Below are 19,390 nucleotides of genomic sequence, written 5' to 3'. Positions count from 1 at the left end.
CACCTTTCATATCCATACATATAGGTAGTGCTTAAGATACAAACAATTATCTTTGTGTCTAATACTAACAATAAAAAACGATTGCACTATAGTTCTTTCAAATGCAACTTGAAGCAAACATACGAACATTGCTTTTATAAAGGATCATAAACTATCATATATCACCAAAACAACCATCCAAGCATTAGTTCTATCTCAAATGTATCTCAAAACATAAACACAAAATACATTGCATAGATATCAATCTTCTAAGCAAAGTCAAAATAGACACCACCATGTCTTTACTAAAAAAACTAGAAGGAAGAGTTCTTATTAGGCTTGGCATGATTCTTCCATGACCTCCTCTGTTGCTGGAATGGTAACTGCATCAATGGCAAGAGGAACACCTTGAGAACTTTGATGTGGATTGGTTCTCTCATGGGTCCTCCAACAAGCTGCCTCAACCTCCCTTTGCTCTTGTGAGTTGCAAACCACTGCAATTGTCTTGAGATTATTTTCTAATGCCACCTTGGATGCAAGGCCACATGCAAACACATCAAATACAACCTCATGGTCATCATTAAAAGCTTTGATTGTAGACTTGATGACCCTTTTTTTCCTTCTCAAGACACTTTTAATAAATTTTTTGTGCTCATCACCTTCTTCTTCAAGGCCCTCCTCTTTCTCCAAGCTATCACTATCCAAGATCCAAGGCTTGTTTATGTTATTTACATATCGATCTAAGTTGACAAAATTCTTCTCCATGGTGACCAATGTCAAAGCCACAAAGGATTCTATAGCTCCAAAACCAAGGCTTTCTACTTTTGGTAAAAAATCAATGCTTCCAACTTGCATGATGTATTTGCAAGGCATTTGCTCAAGAGCATCCTCCAAAGCTTCCATCTATTTGCGATTGACAAATGACAATAGTAGAAATTGTTTAGGCTCACTTGTCATCTTAAACAATGTGGATACTACCTTTCCAAACTTGATGAAGTCCCATTTCATGCCCTCAACTCCATGTTCTGCATCTAGGACAACCACTCCAATGGTTACTGGATCTCCATATGCATTGTGCATGAAATCAAATGTTTCAAGGCTACATCCAACAACATAAACATGCCAAGGCAAGCTTGTTGTTGATTGAAGTGGATTTTTCTTTTTTCCAATTAGAAAGCTTACAATATCCTTTGCAACACTTGGCAAGGGCCCCGCATCTGCTCCACGTGTTATCTTCTTAGACACGCAATCACTACAAACACCCAAAATCTTTGCATAGACTTCATCATTGACACCATAGTCATTTGCAAGCTCCTCCCAAGTCTTCAGTGCACTTCCACTTTCTTTGACAAATCCATTGAAGAGAGTGACCAACTCCTCTCTTAAGACCCTATCTTGATTTATTTGTTTGGCACGTGTCTCCATGTCAATTACATCTTCTTTATCCCATTTGTTTTTGAGAAAAATGATGCGACCTTCATTGATTTCTGTTTGTAGTGTAAGGATGTCTAAATCTTTCAATCCCATAAGGCAACGAAATGCAGTAGGTGAAGGTTGCCTTCCCTTCTTTGGCAAACTATCCTCTTGAGGTAAAATCTTGCCCTTTGAATATCTCTTCATGATATCCACCCACCCATCAAATATTGCTTGAGAGCTTACTATCATGTGACAATCTTGAGATGCACACCTGCTCCAATGTACTCCAAAAATATCTAGAATTACAAGAGAATTAAGAATGAGAACATGATGAGAAATATACATATGAATTTGGTGAAAGTTAATCAACATTACCATCCATGGAACCCGTTGATGGCTTTTCATTGAAAGTCCTTGGTGTGGCTTTGGTGGAGACCCAAATGCTATCCATTGATCACGTAGTTGTTGAAGTTGCTCTAGGTAAGGTGCATTCTTCATAATGTTATGTGACTCCATATTTGTCATTCGAGATAGCTCAATGCACATCTCAGAAGGACAATCCACCAAAATTATAGAATTCCTTTTCAAGTATAGATGTCTAGTGGATAGACAACGTGAAGTTTGGCTTTGGATATATATCTTGGCTACATGAATTGAGTGAAGCCCTGATATAATCCAATAAGAATAAGTGTTTAACTTATCTTCCTTCACTTCATCACAATGCATGGGTCTCTTTGCCTCATTCTCCACTAGAAAGGGCATAAGATATGCTGTTGTGGCTGGATTCATTGGATTCTTTACAAAAGATTTGGTTAATTTCTCTTCATAATCCCAACATAATGTTCGATATGCATACAAAGGGAGTGCCTCAAAGCAACTTTGGACTTCAATGGGATATTGAGTTGTTGAACCAAATGGGAAGAACTTCTCAAATGTGTGAAAACCAAAGTCATTATTTTTTCCTTTCTTCTTAATGACATCAAGAAACTCAAAAGTTCTCTCTACTCCCTTGACCTCAAGGGAAACCATAGGATTTGATGATACAAGCTCACTCACTAATGGTAAAGGATCAACCTTCCCATCCATGCTTGTTGATTCAATAGGTAACTCAACTTGTGGTGAGGAGCTATCTTGAAGGATTGTGGGTGGTGTTGAGCTTAATGGAGAACCTTGAGCTAGAGGTAAAGGAGCACACTCTCCATATAAGCTTGTGGACACAATATTCAATTGCCCTTGTGTTGGGGAGTCATCTAGAAGGATTGTTGTTGGATTTGAGCTAGATGGCAAACCTTGAGTTATTGCACCTGATTTTGTGTTTGTCACCTTTATCCTTTTGTTTGGCTGATCCAATTCATTTGTGGAGGAAAGAAGCTTGTTGTGTTTGATAGATTGAAATGCCTTTATAACATCTTATGTGCTTGTTATCTCCTCAGGAAGACTCCATCCCATTGCTTTTAAATAGTTTTCCACATCCCCTTTGATGCGCTTGAAGTCAAAAGAGGAGGGATCAAGCTTGAATGTCATATTCTTCCCCTTTATTGTGACTACATTGCAAGGGATGTCCTCCTTCCCTGCACACCCCTCTGTTACATCCTCTACGGTCCCATCTTGCTCAAAATGTGAATCTTTACCCTTCATAGTAAAAAGAAGAAGATTTTTGGTCCTTTTTCCTTGACCATCAAAAACATCCACATATCGTGGATACACAAATCCACCACTAGTCCCATCTACTATTTGACTCTCCCTCGTTGATGTAGTATGTTTCTTTGCCATTGTAGATCTATCAAAGAATTAGAGAAAAACCAAAAACATTGAATTAGCATATACACAAATTCTTAAAAGATTTTTTCTCATATGCCCTACTACTATTGAGAAAAATGGGACATGTTTTGTTAATGAATTATGGACATAAGCTATAGTCATTTGAAAAACTCATGACACATTCCTAAGTTCTTACTCCCAAGTGCACATTGTGAAGATAGCCATTCAAAGTAAGCATAGCTTGACCAAACCTTGATTATCTAGATAGACTTCAATCTCACAAGACCTCTATGAGTCACATGCTCAAAACCTTGATGAGTATCCTCTATGAAAAAAACTATAGATACACACAAAACTTCTATGTTATACCTCTTGATAACAAGAAGGTCATAACATTTTACCTTGTGGCCAAAACTATAGACAAGCCCATGACCTCTATGAGCTACATTTGTTAGACACCAACATTAGAGAGCATCTATGATTTGACCTTGTGGTAAAAAATATAGGCACAGCCTAGGTATATATAACCTACCTATTAACAACCTTGTGATATTGTGGCCAAAACTATTGGCACAAAAAATTCCTCTATATTTACATCTATAATACCACAAGATCTAAATATTATACCTTGTGGTTAACACTCTAGGCACACTTAATACCTCAATGAGTTAACTTATGATAGACACCAAGGTGAGAGGAGCTCCATGATTTGACCTTGTGGCTAAATTTTTAGGAAAACCCAAGGTCCCTATAATTTAGCTCTTGATGGCCAAATCTATAGGAAAAACATCAACCTAGTTGGGCTATCTCTTAACTCCCACAATTTTATAAAATTTGACACCATGTGACCAACTATTTAGGCACAAACAAGGACTATGGAGGATATATCTTGAGTTCCTTGAGGTCTCAAGATTAGACCTTGTGGCTAAAACTCCAAGCACACATAATACCTTAGTCATTTATGTTATGGTAGCCACCAAGGTGAGATAGGTGAACGAAACTCTATGATTTGACCTTGTGGATAAATAACTAAGAACACATAAGGCCTAGATAAATTACCTCTTTAAAATCAACAAGATAACAAGATTTGACCTTGTGGCAAAATCTATAGGCACAATTAATACCTCATTGAATTAACTTATGAGGTGAGAGGATCTCCATGATTTGACCTTGTGGCTAATTTTTTTGGCAAAACCAAGGCCCCTATAACTTAGCTCTTGATAACCACCAAGATCACAAGATTTGACCTTGTGGTCAAATATATAGGAAAAACATAAGCCTAGCTGGGCTACCTCCTAACACCCACAATGTCATAAAATGTGACACCATGTGACCAAATATTTTGGCACAAACAAGGACTCTAGAGGATATATCTTGAGTTCCTTAAGGTCTAAAGATACAATCTTGTGTCTAAAAATCTAATCACACATAATACCTTAGTCATTTATGTCATGGTAGCCACCAATGTGAGAGGAGTTTGTGACCAAAACTCTAGGCACACTTAACACCTCATTGAGTTAACATATGATAGCTACCAAGGTGAGAGGAGATCTATGATTTGACCATATGGCTAGACTTCTAGGCAAACCCAAGCCTCCTATAACTTAGCTCTTGATAACCTGCAAGGTCCAAATCTATAGAATAACCCTAAACTTAGATGGGCTACCTCCTAACACCCAAAATTCCAAAATATTTGACCATGTGGCCAAATATTTAAGCACGAGCATGGCCTCCAAAGGTTACATCTTGAGTTCCAAAAACTCCAGGCTCACTTAATACCTCATTAATTTAACTTATGATAGCTACAAAGGTGAGAGGAGCTCTATGATTTGACATTGTGGCAAAATTTATATGATAAACGTTAACTTCAATGAGCTACCTCTTTATAGCTACAATGTCATAATATTTGAGCATGTTGCCAAATATTTAGACACAAACAAAGCCATTATAGGTTACACCTTGAGTTCCACAAGGTCTAGCAAGTAGACCTTGTGGCCAATACTCTAGGCACACTTAATACCTCGTTGAGACCACTTATGATATCCAAAAAGATGAGAGGAGCTCTATGATTTGACCTTGTGGCTAAATTTCTAAGAAAACCCAAGGCCCCTATAACTTAGCCCACCCTAAACCACCAAGTTGACAATATTTGACCTTCTGGCCAAATCTATAGGATAAACATGAACCTAGAAGGGTTACCTCTTAATGTCCACAATGTCATAATATTTGAGCAAGTGGCCAAATGTTTAGGCGCAAACAAGGACTCTAGAGGATACATCTTGAGTACCTTAAGTTCTCAAGAATAGACCTTGTGGCCAAAACTCTAGGCACACATAATACCGTAGTGAGTTATGTTATGACAGCCACCTAGGTGAAATGAACTCTATGATTTGATCTTGTGGATAAATCTCCAAGCACATAGAAGGCCTCTATAACTTACCTCTTAAAAACGACCAAGATCATAGCATTTGACCTTGTGGACAAATCTATCTACAAACATCCACCTGAATGAGCTACCTCTTGAAAACCCCAATGTTCTAATATTTGACCATGTGGAAAAATGTATAGGCACAAACAAGGTATCAATAACTCTATGTTTTGACCTTCTGGGTAAACCCCTACACGCGCCCATGGCCTCCATAATGTACTACTTCATAACCACCAAGATCACAAGATTTGACCTTGTGGCTAAATCTATAGTCAAACATCAACCTAAATAAGCTACATCATGACAACCACAATGTCATAATATTTGACCATGTGGCCAAATGTCTTGGCACAAACAAGGCCTCTGGATTTTACATAATGAGTTCACAAGGGCTGAAGATTAAACCATGTGTGCTAAACTCTATGATTTGAACTTATGGATATACATCTTGATAACAACCAAGATCACAAGATTTAACCTTGTGGTGAAACCTTTTGAAATTTGAGATACAAGGACACAAGATTTGACCTTGTGGTGAAACCTTTTCAAAATTGAGATACAAGGACACAAGATTTGTCCCAAACCCGAATGACTTGGAATGCATGGCTAAATCTTTATGTGTTATTTGTAAATTAATTTTAATAATAAAAAATCAATTGTTCAGTATGACATGTGTTACATTTTAGAGGACCTAAAAAACAAAGTGTATGTGTGTCTAATTCTATGTCTTCTGTTTGTGGGATTGACCATAAAAGATTTGGCCATTTGGTCAATTATGATTCAACTTCATGGAAATATTTTAATATTTATAGTACTACTAGACTAACTTTATTCTTCACTGAAAGTTATTTTGCACATTGTGGACCTTATTTGCACATCCAATTTGAATCCGATGGCCTATTGTTAACCAATACAACATCGGGAGAGTGCACACACATAATAACACAATCAACAATCACTTCAAAATCCTTTACACAGCTACTTGAGATCATTGTGGAAGGTAAGCGCACATTTATTTTACAACATTGAGATTAATTTTAGAGAGTTCAATTAGTGTTTTTTGCATAATTTTTCTTTAGAGATCAATTATCATCTTAAACTAGTTTAATCTAGCAATGATAGATGTGACGCAAATAAAAATGTTGTAGAATACCTCTTGTAAATATTGGTTGTAGGATTGTTGTCATTGCAAATGGCTGCAAGGGGGCACCGTGATCTTAAATGATGGCAAAACCGGTTGCTGAAATGTTGAAATGATACACCCCACAGTTTGTAAAATTGTGTGTATAATATTGTTGCTGCTACAGTTTTTTTGTTGTAGGGATCAATTAACTTGTAGAAGTTTATATGCTTAAGGAAATTGCTAGATTAAAATAGAGTAGACACCGATTTTTCAAGGGTAGGAAGTGAAAACGCACTTGTCACCGGGCGCCAACGTGAAGAGAATGAAGGTTTAGAAGATCCACGCTATAGAAAACGTGATCAAAATATAGTGAAAAACAAAACTTGAAAAAGGTTTGGCTATGGAGGAGAAAAACAAAGCTTGCATAAGGTTTGGCTATGGAGTAGGAGAAGAAAAAACGCAGGTTACACAGTGGGAGAAACACACATGAAAGGAGGGAGGAATGAAGAAAGAGAAAGTGGGACACTTCAAAATTTCAAAAAAGCATGCACTCGAAAAACTAGACATACTCTAGGAGGCTCTAGGATACCTTGAAGAGTGTGTAGGAAGAAAACTTTTGGTCAAAACAATAAGGAATGAAGAGAGAGAAAGTGGGGAATTTTAAAATTCCCAAAAAGCATGCATTCTAAAAATGAGGCAGGCTCTATCAAAGGGGCGGCTCTAGGATACCCTTGAAGAGTGTGTAGGAAGAAAAATATCCCTCAAAACAATAAGGAAAGCATACCTTTTTTTAAAAAAATCTTGAGGCGCTGCCCCAAACCCCACGGGAGGCGACAAGGGGCTGCCACCCCTCGACCTCGCTTGGGGCGCTACCCCGAACCCCGAGGGGGCTACCGCCACTCGACATATATGTCCTCTTCATATAGCACCCTATGGCTATAAGGCCATATGATGTATACATACCTAGGTTGCATGTGAACTCAAAAGACTATGCAAATGCATATCAATTGCAAGTATCATTAACATGTATGACAACACATGGACATGGTCATGGGATGTATGGTCATTTAATGGTCCTTCGCTATAGACGCTATGTCCAAATCCCCACTAGGGGTGTTGTTCCCAAGACTCGCTTGCTAAGAGCATCCCGTCCCCGTACCTCCCCCTCTCTCAAACCTCTCAGTGGAGATGTCCCCATACCACCAAAATTTAACACATTACTACATTAATTAATAATTAAATTATTAATATAATCAAGCACCTCCAAATTATGACTTGTATAAGTAGATTATTTGTGCCAAGGGCTTGGGTTAATGGTCAAATCTTGATTTACTCAAGTGATCACCACATATAGGGCCATGTGTACATTGTTCCAATACATTTGGCCACCATTTCCTCTACTTAATTTTAAACCATGTGGTCAATCCAATTGGTCAAAACGTACATGACACTTAGCATCTACTTTATACGTTTCTATGTTGTGTAGATAAGATTTGGCCATGTGGTTAAAAATTGCATGACAATGTACCACTCATCTACTCTACATAGATATGTATTGTGTACATAAGAATTGGCCAATTGTCAAAACGTACATGACATTGTGCTCACGACTCATCTACTTTATACATTTCTATGTTGTGTAGATAAGATTTGGCCAAGTGGTTAAAAATTGCATGACAATGTACCACTCATCTACTCTACATAGTTATGTATTGTGTACATAAGAATTGGCCAAGTGGTCAAAACTTGTATGACAATGTACCATGAATCTAGGTCTACATAGTTCTGTATTGTGTACATAAGATTTGGCCAAGTGGTCAAAACGTGCATGACAATGTACCACTCATCTACTCTACATAGTTCTGTATTGTGTAGATAAGATTTGGCCAAGTGGTCAAAACATGCGTGACAATGTACCACTCATCTACTCTACTTAGTTATGTATTGTGTACATAAGATTTGGCCAAGTGGTCAAAACATGCGTGACAATGTACCACTCATCTACTCTACATAGTTCTGTATTGTGTACATAAGATTTGGTCAAGTGGTCAAAACATGCATGACAATGTACCACTCATCTACTCTACATAGTTATGTATTGTGTACATAAGATTTGGCCAAGTGGTCAAAACGTGCATGACAATGTACCACTCATCTACTCTACATAGTTCTGTATTGTGTAGATAAGAATTGGCCAAGAGTCCAAAACCCACCAACATTTAGCTCACTACTCATCTACTCTATGTAATTATATATTGTGTAGGTAAGATTTGGCCAAGTGTCCAAAACTTACATGGACATAGTGCATACATCGTGTACATGACATTTAATCAAATGGTCAAAATAAATTTGACGATGTACAAATCATTGATTATATATACTTGTTTATGGCCATACAATTTTGTGCTCCATCAATCACCTTTTGAAATCCACCAAAGTAACAAGATTTAACCTTGTGGCAAAAACTCATATGAGAGTGTGATATCCATTTTATGATTATCATTATACGTATATCCATACATTTTTGTCAATGTATATAACGAGTATCTTGTGCACAATACATTTAACAAAATGAAAAAAAATCTAACTTCTTCTTGTGCTACTTTCCCTATGTCTTCAGGGATCATGGACTAGCAAGCCTTTCATTGTGGAGACATTGTATACTTATTAATTGGAAAACAGATTGTTGCTATTGGAAGGGTGCAAGCTACACAACCAAGTGACTTGTGCCATGGGAAGCTTCTTGGGGATGGATTTTTGTCAGTCTCAATTGAAAAATGCATTGACATTGAGGCATGCTTGCCATTACCAATGGGTGATGCATCTATGGTCAATGAAGCTATTGGTGGGTTTACAAAATGGGATATACAACATGTTGAAGCTATACAAGAAAGAAGGATTCCACAAGAGGTACATGGTAAATCTTGTAAAGTTACATCCATCTCAACAAAAAATGGAATGCTTGATGTTGAAGATGGGGTAAGGCTTCGAAAAAGCTAGAGGGAGCACACATTCATGCTATGGAATGAAGGAAACAAGAGATGCCTTGGCACTAGGGCTATACTTTTGTCTTTCCTACATGATGTAATCAACTTTGACTTGTTATGGGAAGAAGATGTTGGTGTAGTTGTTGATATGACATATGATGCAGAGACATTAACAACTACAAATGACAATTTAGGTTGCATCAATTTGGTGAGATGGCCCATTAAAAGGCTCACCTTTGAGGACAGAACACCATTGCTTCGCAAAGAGTTGAAGGACACTTGCATACTTGGTGACATGGCACATGACAACATGAGTGATGAAGAGAATGAGTTTCTTTCAGGGCAAAAATCAATTTTTGTTCGAAAGAGAACATATTGTATGGCCAATAGAAAGCCCAAAGTTCTTTCCCTCAAAGCTCCAAATTTACGAACCTCTATGGATTCTATTTCATAGGTTGCAACTATTGATTGTTGTGCAGATAAATGTTGTCAACTTGCAGATAGAGAAGCATTACACCAATTACGAAAGTACTTTTGGGGATTACAATTGGAGGACCGTACCAACTATGTTTATGATGTTTGGGCTGGGTTCTCACCTCAAGTGCAACCCTAGCATCTCAAGCATGTCAAGCACCTCAAGCATCTCAATCATCAAGCACCTCAACCACCTCAGTCATCAAGCATGACAAGCAGGACTAGCACCTCGAGCTGGGTCGGGTTCCCGCCTCAAGCTCTCAGCCCTAGCTTACCTAAGGTCAAAGGACTTTTACACACATTATTGGAGGTCTTCAATGAAGATAACCCTAAGTTCTTATGCTCCATTGTTAGCCTTGCTCTTTGATAGACCATCTCTCATTTGGACCCCTTTACTATTGGCCCCGTGTTGAGATAGATCTATAAGCACATGTCTATATCTTAACACTTGTTCCCATTTATTCTCCCACATTAAGTGATCAATTTAATATGAGAAAATCATTTGGGTTGGTTAGATATTAGATATTAGATTTTATGACATGTAGCCTCTATGCACTAGTCAAGTCAGCTTCGTCCCATGGTTTGACAAATTAATCGTGGTTCTTGCTGATACTGCAATAAGATAGGATGGTGAGGTAAGACATGCGTCCCACATTTGGCACCACTGTCGGGGATCAAAGAGACCTAGACTAAGGAAAACACGAGCGTCTTGTGTAATTGTCCATTAACTTCCTCTAGGTTCACCTGGAGTAAAACTTTCTTTTTAGAAACCGCATAGCTTAAGATTGTCGTCTTTTGTTGTGTAGAGGTAGCTTGGAGGTAAGTTGTACTTGCTAAGTGCCTTTAGGATTGTAGGATTGTAAATTTAGATTAGGATTTGGAGAATGATTGGTAGACGAGACAAGTCTTAAGATCAAGGCTCTGAAAAACATAAAAAACACAAGAAAACGAATGTTTGTGGACACTTTCCACAACCCCATTGCATGAGAACCTAGGAGTAGAGTAAGTAGGATCCGAGGTGGATTTCAAAAAATCGTTCACGCCAAACGAATCATTTGTGAGTTGTTTATGTGAAGTTGTAGAGTTTCAGATCTACGGCTAGAAATAGCACGAAAAGACTCCAAACCACTCAATCCAACTAGAGAGTAAGCCTAAAAGTTGTAAGAACTAGTGGGTAAGCTCAAGGACACTTTGAGGTAAAATTTTCAAAAGTTTGCCAAAACTCAGATTATTTACTTTTTCTTGACATTTTAGGCCAAATTAAGTTTTGACTTGATTTATAGGCTCAAAATAGATCACGAGAAGACTGTCCAGTGAAAAAGATTAAAAAAGTGTTCATTTTGGGCTAAAAGTTAATTATTAACTTTCAGCTCAGATTTGACCAAGGTTCATACCATTGACTCATTACATGTGTACAAACAACTTTTGTAAAGGCACAAACTGACCAAAAATTGGGTAAAAACTAAAGTTTGTACTGACTTTTTGAAACTCAAGTGAGAATTGGAGAAAATTTTATCCAAACTTGATGAAATTTGATTCATAGGCTTATATTGATGTGATAAACATGTGTATATGCTAAGTTGACCAAAAAGATGCAAAAAGTTGCCAGTTGTAAATAATCGCGATTATTTACATCTGCTCCATTTTTCAACTTTTTTGACCAAGTAAGCATACCACTAGTTTTACCATGTTGTAATAAGCCCACAAACCAAATTTGGTAAGATTTGAATCATTGGATTGAAAATTGTGACCAAATTTGCAAAGTCGATCTGCGAACAGAAAACTGATGACCATTTGACCAAAAATTGTCCAAACTTGATGAAACTTGGCTAGAGACCTTAAGTTGAGTTCCTTAACAGATCTGTGTCAACATTGGGACAAAAACTTACAAAAAATTTGCCAGAGTAAATAATCGCGATTATTTACATTTGCTCCAAAAATTGACAATCTTGCATATTTGGGCATACCACAGGGTCAAGCATAGCAAGTAGACCTCACAAATCCATTTTGGTGAAATTTGGATCACAAAATTGAGACTTAAGCCAGATTCTTGAAATCAGAGTCTGCGGACAGAAAATTGTTGATAACTTGAACAAATCTTGTCCAAATTAAGTTTTAACTTGATTCATAGACTCAAAATAGATCATAAAAAGACTATTTAGAGAAAAATTTAAAAAAGTTGTCATTTTAGGTCAAAAGTTAATAATCACGATTATGAAATTTTGGCTCAAAACTAATCAAGGTTGATACCAGTGATTCATTACATGTGTACAAACAACTTTTGTAAAGGCACAAAAGATTTGGATCACAAAACAGGGTAAAAACTGAAATCTTTACTGATTGTCGAGAAATTGAGTCTGACTTGATGAATCTTGTCCAAATTAAGTTTAAACTTGATTCATAAGCTCAAAAGAGATCATAAAAAGACTGTTTGGGGAAAAAGTTGAAAAAAGTTGTCATTTTAGGTCAAAAGTTAATAATCGCGATTATTAACTTTTGGCTCACAACTGATCAAGATTGATATCATAGACTCTGAGCATGATTGCAAACATCTTTTGTGAAGGCTCATGAAATTTGGATCACAAAACATACCAAAACCTTGATAAAAACTGAAATCTGTACTGAATGTCAAGAACTTGAGTGTGACTTGGTAAATCTTGTTCAAATTCAGTGAAACTTGACTCATAGGCTTATCTTGATGTGTTAAACAAGTGTACATGCTTAGATGACCAAAAATCACCAAAAGTAAATAATCGCGATTATTTACTTTTGGAAAAAAAAGTTCTCCAAAAAAAAGGAGTAAATAATCGCGATTATCTACTTTTGCTCCAGAATTGAGAAATTTTGCACAATTGAGTATACCACAAGGTCAAGCACATCAAGTAGACTCCACAAATCAAATTTGATGAAATTTCAATCACAAAATTGAGACTTAAGCCAGATTCTTGGAATCAAAGTCTGCGGACACTAAATAGTTGATAACTTGGACAAATCTTGATCAAACTTGGTAAATACTTGGCAAAACAAGCTTAAAAAGTGTAAAAACTAAGAAAAGTAAATAATCGGAATTATTTACTTTTGAGCTCCAGAAACAAGAGTTTTGACTTTTGAGCATGTACAGTGCTAGAACAACATAATACAAGGCCACTGGTCAATTATGGGTTCCATCGGATCCAAATTGGTACCTGTTAACTCAGTTTTAAGTTGCAGATTAGTCCTTTAGCTCCTTGCAAGGATAGAATTTGGAAATCTCAATTGCTGACTCACTTAGCTCAGATTGAAGAACTGGGTTGCAGGCAAAGAATTGGGAGCTTGACAAGAGCTGAAACAAGTTAAGTGGAAAAAATGGATAACAATCTAATCTGTAGGTTAGGTTATTCAAGGCCTAGATTTTCATCATTTCAAAGGTTGCAATCAATTCTGACACTTTCGAGCTAGAGTTAATCAACTCTTGTGAGTCTAAAAGAAATCAACGGCCAAAAGTACTTTGGCAAAAGCAGTCTTATCAAACTTGAGCAGAATTTTTTTGCTAATCAATACCAAAGTCTACTATGAGACTGTTTTTACAGAACCAGTCAACATGGACTCAAATCAATCCAAGAATCAAGTACAATCGAGCAAGCAAGTTGCAGTGGCAACACAAGTACAACTGCAACAGAGCAGATTTTACAACTATATGGCTACAATGGGGATAAGGTTCTGTACACAGATACAGAAGGTCATAGGTATCTTATGAGCAGTAAAAGCAGCATAGGACCCAAGATCCTATTGATCAGAGTAAAGCCAGATTTAGAGAACTCCCAAATGTTCACAGACTTCAGTGGAACTAGGTATTGCAAGCTTAAAGATGAAGTGCAGATAGAGGTTCAAAAAGTCAACCCAAGTGTTTATCTAGAAATCTGCACAAGTCCGCAAAGCATCTATTTGGTGCATATGCAATCAGGGTCATTGTACATGGATTACAATGTTTAGATCTATAGTTGAGAACCAGAATTTCAAGATCCGACAGATCAACCAATAGAAGCCAGTCTAATTGGAGAACCGAGCCAAAGACAGTACCAAGGTCAAGATGGAGCATTCTACAGCTTGATGCTTAGTGTTTCAAAACAAGATGTCAACAACATGGTAAACATAGAAGCAAAAACTTCTCAGCAAGAGCTTGACATGACAAAACCAAATGAAATACCACCAGTCATGGCGTATTGCTCAGATTGTGGACGAAAAGGTGGAAATTTTGCTGAGGATTGTCCAAGAAATCCTGACAATAGGGATACTTCAATCGCCAAGCAACGTACAGAGAAAATTGGAAATGCGAATCTCGATGTAAGTGCATTTAACTTGTCACTTATCATGCAATCGGATGATTTTGCATTACCATTAGAAGCACCAGTAAAAACACTGCAAGTTCAAAATCAGCATAAGAATGCACAGGCACCTGAAAAGCTTAAAATTGATTCCTTGAACAAAAAAATCTTGCATGAATTTAGTAAAGGTGTCGAGATATCACCAAAGGTTAAAAAGACTGTTAGGTTTGCAAATGATTCTGTATCCACTGCCACAAGTGTGCAATCATTCACGAGTCTAAGGGACACATCAAACAGAATGATGTTAGCTTTGTATGGTACACATAATTCATATGCACACTATGTAGACCAAAAAGGGCAACTATACAAAAAGGATCAACCAGTGTTTGAACGGCCCACATACCATCTCTTAGAAGTGCATCTAGTGATAGATCAGAAAGGATGGTTTATTTCAGAGGAAACAATATATTATAGCCCATCATCTCTAGAGTTGAAGGATATTACCCGAGTGAACCCAAAAATCTGTTCAAAGCCAACTTCTCCTCCATTGGAAATCAAGCTTCGATGTTCTGACCAAACGAGCATATACTTTGACCAAAATAGTCGCAGATATAGACAAGAGTCTAGCATCTATGATGCCTTGGATCCTGAAACCACAGAAACTCATATCATAGGAGACCCATGGGATAGAAAATATCAAGGCAAAGATAATGCTATCTACAGCTTGACTTGGGGAATAATTTGTCATGTTTCACGGAGATACATAGAAAACTATGCAGAAGGCTTACAGATGCCAAACATCAACAGTGCTACCCAAGGTGTGCCTTCACAATCCCAAAAGGTGAGACTCAACCAGAGCCAAACAGTTTTGAGCTCTCACAATGAAGCAGGCTATAGTGATCACTCTAGGAAGGGGGGAGCTGCAAATTCATCAAGCAACCCTAGTACCAGAAAATGCTACACCAATTAGAAGCCCAAGAACTTCTAGCCAGCAGACCCCTTCAAAGCAGAAACCATTGAAAGATCATATGGTTGTTGGAAGTTTTCCATTGACCCAGAAACTATCAAAATCTGGAAAAAAATCTTCTATGAAGATCATCGGGGACAAAAGTTTCAGTTGATCTCCACAAGTCAAAGTCAAAAACCGACAAATCCCATAGTGTTCAAACATTTGCATGAGACCAAGCTCACATATGCATATCGAGATGCAAATGGCAATGACTCTCAGCAGGTTCATGACCTTGTACAAGCCCCTACGGATGCTAAACCTGAAGTCAAGGACTATCTGAAGATGATGCAAAGCCTCAAGCTGCCAGAACAGGTGATAGAAAAGTCAAAATTAATGAGAGCTAAAGTCCAAAAGGCTACACAACGGTCACCACCAAAATCTCCTCTGAAGAAATAGATTCTGCCAGACAATACAATGGGCCTTTTAAGGACAAAGGTTACTCAAATGCAGGAGGACAATGCTCAATAATTGCAAAAAAGTGCAGTATCACAGTCATACGAGTCGACATCAATCGAAACAGGTGATCAAAGCAAAGAAGATGCAGATAAAGCTTAACCAAAGGACACAGCCATAACAAAAGCAATCAATAAAGAAAGAAATCTTGAGACGATCAAGTGCAACATTGTTAATGAAAATGAAGAAAATTGTCAAAAGAAGTAAAGCTAGATTTTCAGCTAGATAAGAACCTCATGTCCTTTTGCACTTGGAAAAGATGTGGCCAACCACAACTGGAAGATGCTCCTGAGTTTGTCAGCATATCAGGAAACAAACGAGCAGAATGCTGGGGAATCATCTCCACCACCATTGAAGTAATTTCACAGATCATTACAACTCAATTCCACGTGATCACAGCAAAGGATATGCCAAAAGACATCATAATGGGAATGCCAATGGCCCAGAAGATGTTAGAGATACAGAATTCAATGAAGATGCAGTCTTCAAAGGCAACAAAGAATGAAGACCAAGATTGGTTACCCACGGACGACAGTACAAAGTCCTCAAGCACATTTAAAATGGAGATTGATATTAAAGCAGATCTTATTGAAGATGATTCATCTCCATCAAACAGAACTTCAGAAGAGCTTAAAGCAAATCAGGCAATAGCAACCACGATAGCTATGGAGCAAAAAATGCCACCAAAGCTAGAACGAACGAAGATCAAAATTGCAGACAAAGGTAAAGCTAAAGTGGAACTTCCACCGATTAGCAAAGAAGATGTGACAGCATATGTCTCTACATTAGAGAACCCTCATGGATCAACTTCTTTAAGCAAGTCAGGCTTTCAAAATTTCAAGTCAATTGCTGACCCAATGGAAACCTCCAAGGAGACACCCAGAAAAGCAAATATATTTCAGCCAAGTTACTCAAAAAAGCAAAGGAAAGTCAAGCAAGTGTTTGTTCACAGCAATCTAGTCAAATTCAATGATCCGGTTTGGATTAAGGACAGGAAATCAACACAGAAAGACAAACACATGGGATGGATAGCATCACAATGGAGCTTAAAGGAACATGAGTACTATGGAGGTAACAGATAGATATGGGTACCAAAACCGCAGGTTACAACATATGAAGTGAATTCAAGACCCTCCCAAGAAAGAAGGCCCACAAGGTATCAACCTTGGCAATATCCTAGGATACTAGAGAAGCAGGTATACAATAGAACAACATCAAAAGATGCTAAATTCAACCACAACTCTCAAGAGGATACAGAAAAAAGACGGATCTCAAAGAATGTTCCTCTTAGACAAGGTTTCTACACAGGGTATACAAAGATTTGGCTACTAGTCAACCACAAGCCAACTGCAACTACACCAAACCTGCATGAAGATCACAAGAAATCAACAATCCCTAGACCGAAGCAAAGTCAACAATGGAGAAACAAAGGTCATCAAGAGATTTGGATTCCTAAGTCTTCCAATGCTCCTAGTCAAAAGTCAAATTTCAACGATCAACAGTGGCCTACAACAACATCAAAGACTCCTATCAACAGGCCTAATTGGAGAATCAAACAGATAATGGAGTCTTCACAGTCAAAGAAGGATGACCCAACCAACGTGAATGCAAATTCAAAGATGATAAAACGGCACAAGAAACCCTCAATGCCAACTTGTTCCTTCACCAATCCTCTTTTTGAGGATTCAAGCTTACTTTTACCTAAAGAAATGTTTGTATCAAGCACAAGAATGTAAAAAGTCAAGTCGCCAGGGTGCAAAAAACACTCTCTGGCATAGTCAGAGTCGGGCTGTTGAGCCATAAAATGAGCAAAGCATTAGACCCAAAGCTTCAAGTCATATTAAACTTTGTGCTAAGAGTCGTAGTTATTAGGCTTATGCTCAAGCTGGAAGAGTTGATCATATCTAAAGTCGTGTTGCTCATGCCGGATGAGATGAGCATAAGAGTCAAAGTCTATTAACTTACAATTGGTGGAGTGTTGTAGAGTCCAGCACTCACGCACAGTGCATAGTAAGATGAGAGCACATATCCTCATCAACAAAAACCATTCTTAAAGGGATGCTAGTGAGGCGGTCTGGGGCGGGCAACAAGAAGAGCAACCTCTAGACACCCTTCAAGGCTCCCGTGCTGCTCAATGGGGCTGGGGCACAACACAACACAAACCAAAACAACAAACCCACAGCCAAATCCCAACTACACAAGGGGCACCACCTAGTTTAAGAGCGAACTAGGACGCAAAAGAGGAGAATCGTTAGAGCAACCCACAAACAAGCAAGGAATTTACACTAACCCTAACACCAATGGAACACTCTCACACACTAAAACACGAGAGAGAGAGAGAGAGAGAGAGAGAGAGCGAGATGGTGTACAACTTAGCTTCAACTTTATATTTTGCACAAAAAGGAACTTAGAGCTTGCGGAATCAAGTGACAAGATTTGGTTATAGCATCACTAGCACATTGTCTTAGGGTTATGGGAGCCCTCTCACCATCCACCCTCTTACAATGGTAGCCAAACAATAGCCAATGAATCACAAGCAACGAAACAACAACCTTCAATGAAACAAGTCACCTTATGAAGCTGAATGAGTTTGCTTGCCAAATTGGAGGAGAAGCGTGAGCCTTTGGACATGAATTGCACCCAAAACTACCAATTCATTGATGTTGGGGTAGATACAACAATGGTAGGAAGAATATCTTCTACTCGCACTCACTCAAACTAGCTCAAGCTTTTCTATGCACCAAGGTGATGGTGTATAGAAAGCTTACTCTCTCTTTACAACCAAGATAAAACTGGCATGTGATACGCTCAATCTAGTGTGCAATGGTATGGTGATGTCTTTTACAAGGAGGAATGGGTTCTATTTATAGGTTTTAGAAGCCTTGATTAGGATTAAGCCTAATCAATTTTATTAGGAAAGATCAAGGATTATGAATTTTTATGAATTTCAAATGATAATGGGGTCTCTCTTTTCTCTTGAGTCACATGGATGTGGGCTCAAGTAAGAGAATTATTGATGTGGTGAAAGGAGAGAAACTTCCATGGGAGTGAGTGAATTTGGTTTACTTGTGCGGTTGCCTACTCCATATGTTGATAGTGTGGATGCATTTTTACAAGAGAAGTTAGTTGTTAGTGGTAATAATCACTAGAATTGTTAGTGATACATTTACAATGGGTAGGATGAGTTGATTTGATGAAGGAAGACGGGTGAATTAAAAGAGAATCATTGAGATGGTGAAGCTTTGAAGAAGCTTGAACTCACCCTTGTGTAGATTGTGGAAAAAATGACCGCTGGTCTTCTTCTTCTTCGCTTCTTTACGCCGACGCCACGGTTGACCACCACGATGAAAAGAGGATTTGTTGATGAAAAATCCTCAATTTGCAGAAGTTATCATGGTTAAGATGCTGAATTTTAGATATTTTTAGGAGACGTAAATGAAATTGTAACATAGAAGC

General features: G+C 37.9%; 2 protein-coding genes across 2 annotated transcripts; both read right to left on the bottom strand.

The window, feature by feature from the left end:
- Nucleotides 1–312: 312 nt before the first annotated feature.
- LOC147437155 (uncharacterized) lies at nt 313–882 on the bottom strand. Its single transcript, XM_086486521.1, has one exon. The coding sequence runs from the start codon at nt 880–882 to the stop codon at nt 313–315; it is 570 nt and encodes a 189-aa protein (XP_086342647.1).
- Nucleotides 883–1,506, bottom strand: LOC147437154 (uncharacterized). Its single transcript, XM_086486520.1, has one exon. The coding sequence runs from the start codon at nt 1,504–1,506 to the stop codon at nt 883–885; it is 624 nt and encodes a 207-aa protein (XP_086342646.1).
- Nucleotides 1,507–19,390: the final 17,884 nt, after the last annotated feature.

Source organism: Adiantum capillus-veneris, chromosome 17 (genome assembly GCF_014529385.1).
Source record: "Adiantum capillus-veneris isolate H3 chromosome 17, ASM1452938v2, whole genome shotgun sequence".
NCBI classification, from domain to species: Eukaryota; Viridiplantae; Streptophyta; class Polypodiopsida; order Polypodiales; family Pteridaceae; genus Adiantum; species Adiantum capillus-veneris.
This window is presented reverse-complemented; position numbering and strand designations above follow the sequence as displayed.

Coding starts and splice junctions, on each gene's coding strand:
- LOC147437155 (XM_086486521.1), bottom strand. CDS start 882: ATGGAAGCTTTGGAGGATGCTCTTGAGCAAATGCCTTGCAAATACATC.
- LOC147437154 (XM_086486520.1), bottom strand. CDS start 1,506: ATGGGATTGAAAGATTTAGACATCCTTACACTACAAACAGAAATCAAT.